The sequence below is a fragment of the Tenrec ecaudatus genome, chromosome 10 (genome assembly GCF_050624435.1).
Source record: "Tenrec ecaudatus isolate mTenEca1 chromosome 10, mTenEca1.hap1, whole genome shotgun sequence".
Classification (NCBI taxonomy): domain Eukaryota; kingdom Metazoa; phylum Chordata; class Mammalia; order Afrosoricida; family Tenrecidae; genus Tenrec; species Tenrec ecaudatus.
The window spans coordinates 122,233,099-122,245,889 of NC_134539.1; the positions used below are offsets into that span (position 1 = coordinate 122,233,099).

At 37.8% G+C, this 12,791-nt stretch overlaps 1 protein-coding gene across 1 annotated transcript in view; it reads right to left on the bottom strand.

Moving 5' to 3' along the window:
- MED13 (mediator complex subunit 13) overlaps nucleotides 1–12,791 on the bottom strand; it is a 90,374-nt gene that overhangs the window by 17,243 nt on the left and 60,340 nt on the right. The window contains exon 17 of the mRNA XM_075561493.1: nucleotides 5,453–5,620. Coding sequence (XP_075417608.1) covers nucleotides 5,453–5,620 — 168 coding nt within the window. The remainder of the gene's footprint in view (nucleotides 1–5,452; nucleotides 5,621–12,791) is intronic.

The following is a 12,791-nucleotide window of genomic DNA, read 5'->3' on the forward strand; positions in this document are numbered from 1 at the left end:
GGCTCTAGGCAATGAACCACTTCTTGCTTCCTTCACGTTGAAAGCTCCTTGGCTGGCAGATGGTGGCCTGGACCCCAAGTTTTCTCTTTTCCCTCCTTTTCTTTGCTTTTTATCCTTCCTCTACTATCTGGCTGTTTCATATTTTTTTCCCTTCTTTTTTGTTTTTTATCTTCTCTTAAGTTTTTTTTCCTTTTGTATTTTCTTTCCCCACTCCCTAGTTTAGCTTGACATTTTCCTTTGTTTTTACTTTCCCTATTTTTGTCTTTCTAGATAGTACATTCTTTTTCCCTTGCCATTATTTGTTTGCTTATGCAACTTGCTTTTCTCTCTTATTTTTTTCCCCATCTCACAAAACCAGAAGCCACAACTATGTCCACTTGGCCCAGCCACGTGCAGACTTCCTGCAGCAGCAAGTACTGGAAAAGAGACACTACCTGCTCTGAGACCACCTGACCACCAACAGACAGTAGTCAACACCAGCAGAACCAGAGTTTACCTGTTCAAACCAAATAGCTGAGAAGTATGCATATACTCACATTCTCTATCACATCCGCCTAAAGACAGATGATGAGTTGCCTAAAAACACATCAAAGTGGAACCCAAGTGGAAGGTGAATTTTGAGAATGATGAGGGCAACGAATGTATAGGGTGCTTTACTCAACTGATGTATGTATGGATTGTGATAAGAGTTGTGTGAACCCCAATAACCCCAAAATGATTTATATTAAAAAAAAACACATCAAAGTAAAACCATCAATTAAAACTACCACCACACACTGCCTGAGAGTCAATAGGCAGGTTCACTGTGCATGAAGAAACAAGACAGAGGGACTCAAATGAGAGACCAAAACAGAGTCTGAACATCTTTCTCAGGAAGAAAAGGCATTGACCATACCTGCTAAGGAATTCAAAAGTATAGTATTTAGACAATATTTTGAAAAGGCAAAGGAGTAGAACAAAATCAACAGATGGACAAATTACTGAGCTTGAAGACAAATCGTGCAATACTAATCTCCTAGAGAAATGATAAGAAAAAGGACTGAAATATTAGAAGTCTAAGAATTATGTGGGGCATAATCCAGAGGAACAACTTACATATAATTAGAATTGCTAAACAAATGAGACAAAAAATGACAAACTATTGAAGAACTGTTAGAAGAAAACTTCTATATAACCTCATGAAAGACAAGATGTGTATTCAAGAAGCTGAATGAGTCCTAATAGTCCCTAAAAGAAAATCACCAAGACATATAATAATCAAACTTTCCAAAACCAAAGACACGGCAAGAAACCTGCTCAGGGAAGACAAAAAGTTACCACAAAGGAGAACCAATAAGACTAAGCTCTGATTTCTAGCACAAACTATGCAGGCCAGGCGGCAGTAGGATGACATACACAAACTTAAAGAAACAAAAAAGGTCAATCAAGAATCATGTTGTTGTTAGGTACCGTTAAGTTGGCTCTGACACACAGTGACCCTATGCACAACAGAACGAAACACTGCGTGGTCCTACACATCATCCCCCGAATTTACTGTTCTTAAGCCTGAACCTAGTGATATAGCCACGGTGTCAATCCATTTCCTTGGGAGCTTTCCTCTCTTTCACCACCCTTCCACTTTACCAAACATCATTTCTTTCTCCAGTGACTGGTTTCTCCCAACAGTGTGTCCAAAGTATGTAAGGTGAAGTCTTGTCATTCTTGCCTCCAATGAGCATGCTGGCCTTATTTACATCTTCCAATACAGACTGGTTTGTCCTTTTAGCAATCCATGGTACTTTCAATATTCTTCTCCAGTACAATTCAAATGCATTGATTCTTCCATATTCAATGTCCAACTCTCACATGTCTATGATGCAATAGAGAATACCATGGCTTGGGTTGGGTGCACCTTAGTCCTCAAAGTAACATCCTTGCTCTTCACTACCCTAAAGAGACATGTGCTGGAGATTTACAACACATCTTTTACTCTCTTAATAGCTACTTCCATAAGCAATGATTGTGGATCCAAGCCAGATGAAATCCTTGACAATGTCAACCTTTTCTCCATCTATCATGATGTTACCTATTGGTCCAGTTGTGAGGATTTGGGGCTTTTTTACACTGATGTAATCCACAGTGAAGGCTTTAGTCGTTGATCTTCATCATCAAGTGTTTCAAGGCCCGCTCACTTTCAGTAAGCAAGGTTGTGTCATCTGCATACGGCAGGTTGTTAATAAGCCCCTACCTATCCTGATGCTGCACTCTTCTTCATTTAATCCAACTTTTTCTGATGATTCATTCAGCACACAGATTGAACAAGTACTGTGAGAGGGGAAACCCTGACGTACACCTTTCCTGATTTTAAATCATACTGTACTCCTTTGCTCTGTTCCCACAACTGCCTCCAAATGAGCACAATGAAGTGTTCTGGAATTCCCATTCTTCTCAAGGCTATCCATAGTTTATTAGAGTCCACACTGTCAAATGCCTTTACACAGTCAACGAAACAGGTAAACATCTTTCTGGGATTCTCTACTTTTAGCCAACAAAATCCATCTTACATCAGCAATGATACCCCTTGTTCCATATTCTCTTCTGAATCTTGCCTGAACTTCTGGCAGTTCCCTGTCAATGTACTACTGCAACCATCGTTGGATGATCTTAACCAAGAATCATATACCCAGCAAAATTGTCTTTTTAAAAACAGTGAAATGAGGATATTTCCAAATAAATTAGGACTATGCAAAAGCCAGACCAAATGTATAAGAAATATTAAAAGCAAAAAAGAAATATTAAAAGCAGTTATTTGACAGCAAATCAACAGTCAGCAAACAGAAATTAACATATCAGTCAATTTTATTCAGAAGTAAACCCAGATATAAATTTAAGCAATGTAAAACAAACCTACAAAACTGAAATTAAGAAACCACAGATACTAATTTGTAATGAAGATAGTTACAAAGTAAAAAGAGGACTACAGAGCAGTTACAGAATGTCCAATAGGAAGGAAGGAAGGTGGATAGAAGAGGAAGGCAGTCGATATACAAGATTGGGAAATTTGGCAAAGAATAATGGAGTCTAGAAGACATTGGAACGAGTCCCAAAGTTAAAGGCAACAGAAATAAACACTGCTTGTGTACATAATTCCACAAAAACAGGGATCAACAAGTTGATCACCATGGATGAGTGAATATGGAAGAGCAGGAGTTTAACTACATGCACATACACTCAGATGTACCTTGACTGCAACTGTATCTTAATCAGTTTGGTGGAGCATAAAGGGGTCAAAGTTATAAAAAATTTCTTGGACATTACCCAGGTACCTTAAGAAAATGAACCAGTAGGCCTGGGGGCTCAGGACCCCGGTCTTGAGGGACACCAAGGTCAAAATACATAATATGGTCCACAAGAACAATGTTTTACATTCTACTCTGATGAGCAGAAACTGGGGTCTTAAAAGCATCTGAGTAGCCAACTATGGTGCAACTACAGGTCTCTTCTCTGGAGGAGTGATGAAAATAAAACACACGGAGAAACGAATGGACCACGGAAGCATTAGTCTCACAACCCCTGAGACCAGAAGAACCAGGTGCTCCTTGGCTACCATAACCAACTGCTCTGAAAAGGATCAAATTAAAAGGTTCTGAACAGAATGGGAACAAAACAAAAAATCATGAAGGAGACCAAATTTTGCTGGTTAGACAGAGACTGATAGAATACTGCCACTATGGTCCTACATCCCTCTTTTGTTTTTTTCCCTGTATCACTCTTAAGACCTGAAGAGAACTCTACCCTGTGGTTCAATTTTCAGCCCAACAACAGATTAGTCTATGAAGGGGAATAGTAGTACTCTCAATGTGTGCATTTGAGATCAAGGGGGAATCATTAACCCAAGAACAAAGTTCAGATGGTTTAGGAAAGAAACAGGAATAGAGAAAGGAAATAGGGAATGATGTTACATTGAGGGGATTTTAATTAATATGAAACCAGGTAAATGAATCATTGAATGTACGACTAATTAGATTTGCTCTGTAAACCTTCAACCAAGGCACAAAAAGTTTTTTTTTAATTGACCTAATTTTAGAAGTGAGAAAACAGAAATAGTTAGGTTTGGCAATTTGACTTTGAACATAAATCTACTCTGAAAATTTTAGCTGTTCTACTTTCCAAACTACAATGAAATACTATTTTCATGCATCTACTGAGTACTCTATCAAGCAACAGTTTGGAAGACTGTAGAGGCAGAAGTCTAAAATGATACTGTAGAAAGTAATTAAGCAACATGAAAAAACAAGCATATATGCTTTAGGGATATAAGCATTATTGGAAAATGCTTGTAATAGCAATGTAAACAACCTATATATCCATAAGAGGACTAATAAAATATATCACATATATAAACCAAGACACTGTATTAACTATTAAATATATTGAGTTTATATAAATAATGTAATAGTTTAATAACCGTTTAATATTAAACTATTAAAATTGTTTAATAAATAATGCAAGTTTAAATTAAATAAATTACTGCAATCTGTGTTTGCCACCAAAGGCAATATGTATATGTGAGAAAGAGCATGAGAGATTTAAAATTATTTAGCATTCATTACAAGATAAATATTTAAACGTATTTTTGTACATAATGCATTGTGAAATTATGCACAGAATTCTTCCAAATATATTTTTAAATGTCCAATTACACTCCATCTTTCCAGAGATAATCTTAAACAGATATAACATTCTGAATTTTTTTTCCCCATACCACTAGTACCAGTTGTCATCTTGTTAAGTTAGATTCATGCTGATCCTATGTGTGTAGGAAAAGAACTGTGCCTGAGAGTTACAATGGCTGATTTGTAAGAGTAGATCACTAAGTCTTTCTTCCAATAGTCACAGGGTAGATTAAAAACCTCCAACCTAGCAGTTAGCACCACTTGTACCGACCAGGGACTCTATCATTCACCTACTGTGTATCATAAGACCACCATTCATTTGGTACTCTTATGATAACTAGCAAATTCTTGTCACTGTTTTAATTGTCGTCCCCCCCACACTTGGAAACGTTTATTTCATCAACATGGATCTCCAACGTGGATAAACATATTTTAATTGTCGTTTATAGCGCAGCCCCTATAATCACTAGTAATACCCTTCTCTCATTCAAATAATTTCCATTCAATTTTGAAAATAATTTACAAAAAAGGTGGTTTGAGCCTTCAAAAATTTTTTTAGGCAGCAGAACCCTTTTCCAAATCAAATTTCACTGGGAAGAGAAATATATAAAATAGATCTAACTTGTTCTTTTTCAAGTGGGGTTAGAGAAACCAGCAGTTGCACGCAGAAAGGAAGAACAGGATTGACCACAAATTTAGTGGTTAACTTAAGTTTTTTCAGAATAACCACAAGATATCGTTAAAGAAGTAGCATTCTGGTTTGGTATTCGAAATATGAGGAGTGAGAATTTACTTACCATAGGAGCCTCGGCCAGCCATCTTATGAAACTGTTGCCAAGTGAGAGGACCCTGAACCCCCCAGGGCCTCACTGTTCTTTTCTTCTGAATAGCGTCCTGAAGAACTGGCTGCAGAGAGAGGAGCATGCGAAGTATGTCCTGTGAGCACTGCATGCTCACGTCGACAACTATGGGAAGGAAAGAGTGAGTAAGCGTAGCTATTGTCAAGGCAATATTTTCAGATAATAAATACACCTAGAGAGCTTCAGTTCTTCGTGATTAAGCATTTGATTGTAAAGAGAACTATATTAAGTTATATTTAATATACATAGAAATTGTGTTTCTAGATATTTAAACCAAGACACACAATAAAAAGACATTGAAAATCATCTCTATAAAAATACTCATTAGAGGACTATCCCATTTGTAAATCAATGAAATAAAACTCTTGTGTTGCATTTGTTTTTGGTCTTTATAGGTATTCATCAGAAAAAATTGTTTGCACTTAAGTAAGTTATCAGTTATATTCCTTAATTGCCACGTATGTAAAAATGATCATATAAAGCTGGTCATAATGATTGTTTTAATTTTATAAAAATTATGGACTATACATATGCAAAAATATGCTTGATTCAATTGAGGTATGGATTGTTTTAAGAGCAGTAAGAGCCCCCAATAAAATGATCTTTAAATAAAAAAAATTATGGACTGTAACTTCTATAAAATATACAACTTTGCATATTAAGACGTGTGTTCAAATTTTAAAGTGTTATTATCCTGATGCCTTATAAATCTAGACTTAAATATTAAATATTGTCAATTATTATGACCAGCTGACTTGATGGCTTGATATATTTTATATTCTGATCAACTATCCAAAAGAAAATGAAAAACATTGGTTTTAAGTATTACATGGCTACCAAAATCACTAATGAGATGAGAATAACCAATCTGCTCCCTAGTATGGTTTTAGCTATACGATTAATCCTGTTTGAACATATTGTTATAATAAATCACTCAATTTTAATTATTACTTTAAATTATTTTCTACTATTAGAAATGTAGAAGTAATTTAAATGCATTGCTAGTAGCTATCACACACAAACAATTGTGCTACAATAATGAAAACTACCTATGTAGAGCAATGAACGAATATGGCTTTGTGACTCCCAAACAATGACTGTGATGACTGAGTAAGATGCTTCTGACCTGCAAAGGGGATTGGTCAGCTCTGCTAATAATGTAAATAAGTTGCATGGTCATTATGTAAATAAAGCACAACAGTTTCTGGGATGTACAAAGGATTTTGATCTCTTGGGGGGAGTGGGGCAAAAGATGCTAACATCGGCTTACTATGAGAATGCTTTCAGAATGTCAACCAAAGCTTTAACAGAAAAATACACGCAAGATACCTTCTTCAGAGAGTGCTTCTTCTCCAAGACAATGCTTCTGCCAATTTTTCTTATCAAAACAAGGATAATTTTGTAGTTTTGATGGCAATTCATTAGACCTTAGAGTCCTAATATGGCTATTTCTGACATCTTTTTAGCTTCTAAATCTTTAATAATCCTTAAAGGGCACCCATTTTCCTTCAGTTAATTGCACTGACATGGCTAAACTCCCAGGACCCTCAGTTCTTTAGGGACAGATTAAACGGCTGGCATTTTCATTTACAAAAGCATTTATGAAGCTTATGCTGAGAAAAGAAGTTTGCTTTTTAAGTTTCTATCTTTTAACTCCATTTTCCACAATGTTTTTGAAGCTGCTTCCTTTATATATAAAATCTATCATGGATTAGGAACTAAGCCAGCTGCTAGGAATATAGTGGAAAACAAATTCCTACTCATATCTTCAGGGGTTTTTAAATCCTGCAGGGAAAGACCCACATGAAGCAAACTAAAATTATACTCTGTGACAATTGCTAGAGAAAAATAAATATGAAGTAATATTTAAGCTGAAACGTGGTTGAAAAGCAAGTGAAAAAGAATATAAATTTCAAGTCTGATCTTTAGGGTTAAAAGGGGCTGAAGCCCTAGAACAGACTGGTTCAGTGCTGTCTGAGCATCTGCCAGAAGGCCAGGGTCACGTTTGGGGCCACCCTGCATGGCAGCTAACCATGGTGTCCGACAGGTAGGAGGAAGTGTGGGGTACAGGACCCATGGCTGAGCTTCCCAGAAGCCACCTAGACCTTCCACAAGGAAGGGATACCCACAGTGATTAGTGCCATGCCTGCTGCCTTGTAGAGGTAAAAAATAGTTAAATAAATGATCATTGAAAAAAGTCAGTCACAAAAGTTCACATTTTATGATTTAATTTATATGATATCAACAAAATAGCCACATCTATAGAAAGAGAAATCACTTGTGGTTGCTTAGAGCTGAGGAGACTGCTGTTTGCACAACTCTATGAATATACTTAAGACTATTAATCAATTGTACATTTTCAATAGTGAACTGTATAATGAAGGGTCTCCCAAAAGTTCTTGGAAAAATGGAATGAAAAGATAATAAAATGTGTCCACAGCATTCTAAACCCCTCATATCTCAAAAAATGCAACAACAAAAAATGAAAACAAAATGTTCATACAGTAATTATGATGGGGGTGGGGATTAGATAGATACATGGATAATTTTTTACCCCTTTGCTGTATTGTCTAGATTCTAACACATAACAACCATATAGGACAGAGCAGAACTGCCCCTTTGGGTTTCTGAGACTGTATATCTTTACAGAAGCAGAAAGCCTCATTATTTTTCCTGTGGAATGACTGGTAGGTATGAACTGCTGACCCTGTGGTTAACATCTGAATACACAACTCACTATGTCAAGAGAGTTTCAATGAATTCCATCATTTGTGATGCTGTCATGAACAAAATAGTTTAATAATTGATTCATATATGGATTTATAGAATTCCCTTAATACCCAGTTTCCCCGAAAGTAAGGCATCCCCCGAAAATAAGACCTACTTACAGTTTTGCCTCCTGCTGAAACATAAGGCACCCCCCGAAAATAAGGCCCCCCGAAGCTACCGTAACTCTGGACTCTGGAGCATAGCGGCAGGCGCCACTGCACAGCTCAATGTTGGCCGCAGCGCAGCCGGAGTAGACAGGAAGTGCGAGGTCTCTTTTAATAAAACAATAAACAGTAAATGTGTACCGTATTTTTCTTCATGGAAAAATAAGACATCCCCTGAAAATAAAGCCTAGCGCATCTTCAGGAGCAAAAATTAATATAAGGCACTGTCTTATTTTCGGGGAAACAGGGTATAACTAACACCTGTGATATTTTCACTGTTCATGAATTAGAACACTATAAGCTATCTTAAATTCTTATGCCTATCTTTATCCCTTGCCTTTCAAGAATTAACTAACTGTGGTAGTTACATAATCTGTTGTCAATTTGAGAGGATTAAGAGTGAAGGGGTGGAGTATAGCCTGTCAATCAGGTCGTAGGATGATGACCTCATTTGGAGGCACTTTGGAGATAAAGTTTCCTGGAGACAGGACACAAGTTCACTGGGAGACATTGCAACTGACAAGGCCCATGAATTAATCTAGTGCTCTAAGCTAGAGAAGCCACATGGAAACCCCTGCTAGCACTGAGATGCTTACAATGCCAGTGCATCCACAAGAATTCCCACCCACTGGCCTGTGATCTTCCTGCATTTGGTATCATTGTGTGTGTTGTGTGTGTCTGAAGAAGAATTTATAGATTGGATTGGACATATGGGCTAATAATACTGGATTTATGAACTTGATCTGGACTGGGCTGGGATGTTTTCTCAATATTCAATTGCTCTTACATATAAAGCTCTTTCTTATACACGAGTGTTCATGAATTGTTTCTCTAGTCTCCCCAGACTAACACACTAATATCCAAAATTTTCCATGCACCTAAATACGTTTAATGTGGTGTCATTCAGAACCTTAGAAAAAAGTTGTCTTCTAATATGTAACTTTCGGTGGCTTGTAACTTTTCTCTCCCATACCACCATTACAAAGATTCATTTACTGGTCACATGCCACTTTATTCATTTACAGAGCTTACATAAATTATGTATTATACCATAATCACTACACATCAGAGCCCTAGTGTTTACAGTGGGTTACGTGTTGAGCTGCTAACTGCAAAGCCAGCAATTTGAACCCACCAACCACTCCTTGGGAGAAAGATAGGGCTTTCTACTTCCATCAATAGTTACAGTCTCAGAAAACCATGTTGGTAGTTCTACCCTGGCCTATAGGGTTGCTGAGTCAGAATCGACTCAATGGCAGGGAACTTGTTTTTGCTTTTCACTTACCTACCCTCCTATATATATATGGGTATTTGGGTTATTTTTTACCTCTTTTAACACTGCATTGTAATTTTAATTCTCCTAGTAATCAATAAGCCATTTAATTTAAAGGTAAAACTCAAAATTCGCTGCCACCAAGTTCATTTCTACTCGTGGTGATCCTATAACCAAAAAAACCCCCCCAAAAAACCCCAAACTCCCTGCCATTGTGTTGACTCAGACTCATAGCAATCCTACAGGACAGGGTAGAACTGGCTCTATGAGTTTCTAAGACTAACTCTTCATGAGAATAGAAAACCTTGTCTTTCTCCCAAGAAACCGTTGGTGGTTTTGAATTGCTGACCATGCAGTTAGCCACTCAAAGGAGAGGGTAAAAATGCCTTTGTGGATTTCTGATACTATAACTCTTTACAGGAGTCGAAAGCCTTGTATTTATCCCACTGAGGGGCTGGTGATTTCGAATTACTGACTCTGTGGTTAGCAGAAACTACATAACCATTATGGCACACGGGCTCCTATTTAAAGACAGGCTAATTCCTTATCAACCAAAATAGTAAGCACATTGTTTTGAATATATGTTCAAAAATAAATGTATTAACAAATGATACAAACCAAACAGAAGTTATATATGGCACATACCACCTAGCAACTAAGAACCACATTTTAAAACAGTGTGCCTGTGTAATTCAGTTTACAGTCAAAAGTGGCACATCGAGACAATTTTTATAATGTAGGTTAACCATGCCTGAAAGAAAACATCTAATTGATGGTTTTCTACCACTGTACCACAGTATGACAAACTGCCAGTTGATTCTATATTGCTGTGATGTTGGAATCTATGCCACCAGTATTTCAAATACCAGCAAGGTGACCCATAGTGGGCAGATTTCAGTGGAACTTCAAGATTAAGACAGACTAGGAAGAAGGATTTGGCCATCTACTTCTGAAAACTCTATTATTTAAATTTATGCACCTAATCACAAATGCCAAATATGAAGAAAGCAAAATTCCTTAAAACTGAACCAATAAGCAACATAAGGATAAATGAAGAAAACAATGAAGCTGTCAAAGATTTAATTATACGTGGATCCACATTCAATGCTCATGGAAGGAAGTCAAAACATCCTAAGTTTTAAGAGCAAAGATGTTACTTTGAGAACTAAGGCATACCTGGATCTAAGTCTTGGTATTTTCAACCACCTCATATGCATGAGACAGCTGAACAAGGAATATGGAAGACTAATGAAGAAATGATGCCTTTAAATTATGATAGTAGCAAAGATTATTGGGCTGGCCAGAATAACAAGCCCTGGTAACACTGTGGGTTAAGGACTAGACTGCTAACAGCAGTGGTTCAAACCCACCAGCCACTCCATTTGAGAATGACTCTATGCTCTTGTATAGATTTAGTCTTGGAAACCCTACACAAGGTTGCTCTGAGTCTGAATCACTTAGATGGCAGTGGGTTTCATGTTAGTTTGGTCTGAACAACAAATACATCTCTTGGAAGCAGTATAGCCTGAATGCTCCTTAGAAGTGCGGATAGCAAGACTTTGCCTATCCTAATTTGGATATGTTATCAGGAGGAACAAGTTCCTGGAAAAGGATATAAATGCTTGGGAAAATAGGGAGTCAGCTAAAAAAATCTTCAACAAGATGAACTGGCACAGTAGCTGGACAATGAGTTATGATTGTGAAGACAGCACAGGACTGGGTGATATTTCATTCTTTTGCATACAGGGTCTGATTTCTCATCTCACCTCACTACCACAGCCAACCTACTCGTTACAATCAGAACTGACTCTGGTATCTAACCACAACAAGTGATTATTGTAGTAATGACGATATTACCCCAAATCAAACTCGCTGCGATGGAGTCCACTCTGACTCATCCCATAGGACAGAGTAGAACTGCCGCTCTTGGATTTCTAAGGCTGAATCTTTTGTTTTTTTCTAGCCTGAATCTTTATAGAAGCAGAAAGCCTCTTTTTCTCTCCCTTGGAGCAAACTGGTAAGTTTGAACTGCTGGAAATCTGAATGTCCAATAAACATATGAGAAAATGTTTCCAATCATTAGCAATAAGAGAAATGCAAATTACAACAACTATGAGATACTACCTAATACCCTCAAAGATGGCCAAATTAAAAAAATTAGTAAGCAACAAGTGTTGGAGGGGCTGTGGTGAGACAGAAACTGTCATCCACTGCTGGTGGACCTGTAGGTATGTACAACCACTGTGGAAATTGATTTGGCGATATCTAAAACAGATGGAAATCGAGCTACCATACAACCCAGCAATCCCCCTAATGGGCACATAACCAGAAGTGGCAAGAAACAAATGTTCATCGCAGCACAGTTCACAATTGCAATGAGTTGGAAACAATCCAAATTTCCATCAACAGATGAATGGATTAAAATACTGTGGTACATACCTACAATGACATACTACGCATCCCTAAAAAGCAGTGATGAAAATATGAAGCACATCGCCGCATGGGAAGAACTGGAGGAAATTATGCTAAGTGAAGTAAGCCAAGCACAAAAGGACAAGAACAACATGAACCCGCTGAGTTAAGCTTAAAAATGCAAAAAGGACATAGGGAAATAGCTATTGTATACATACATTCCTGGTATGAGGTCCAGATAACATGGCAGGGGTCAGACCAAATCCAGGGATACATATGGTAGCCAAGTGGAAAGGAGGGGGGAAAATAAAAGAAATGGGTAGTGGGGGAACAGGGCACTAACCCACCCAAGGAGAGAGTATTGTTTATATCTCCACAGGGACCAGACTTTAACCCAGTGCTCCAAGACGTGAATGCAGCATGTTGGCATGAAGCAAGGAACCAACAGAGGTCTGAGGGGCCAGCCCCAATCCCAACTACGTGAACTGCACCCCTCCCCCACCACCTAAGAATTCACTTCAGAGGACAGCACTGAAGCTACAGCTCAGGGAGAGGGACATATCTGATCAGAGCACACATGAGCAAATGAACGGGGAAGAAGAGAGAGTGGAGAACAACCTGGCCCACCAAGCCCTGAGGACCATTATACTGCTCAGAG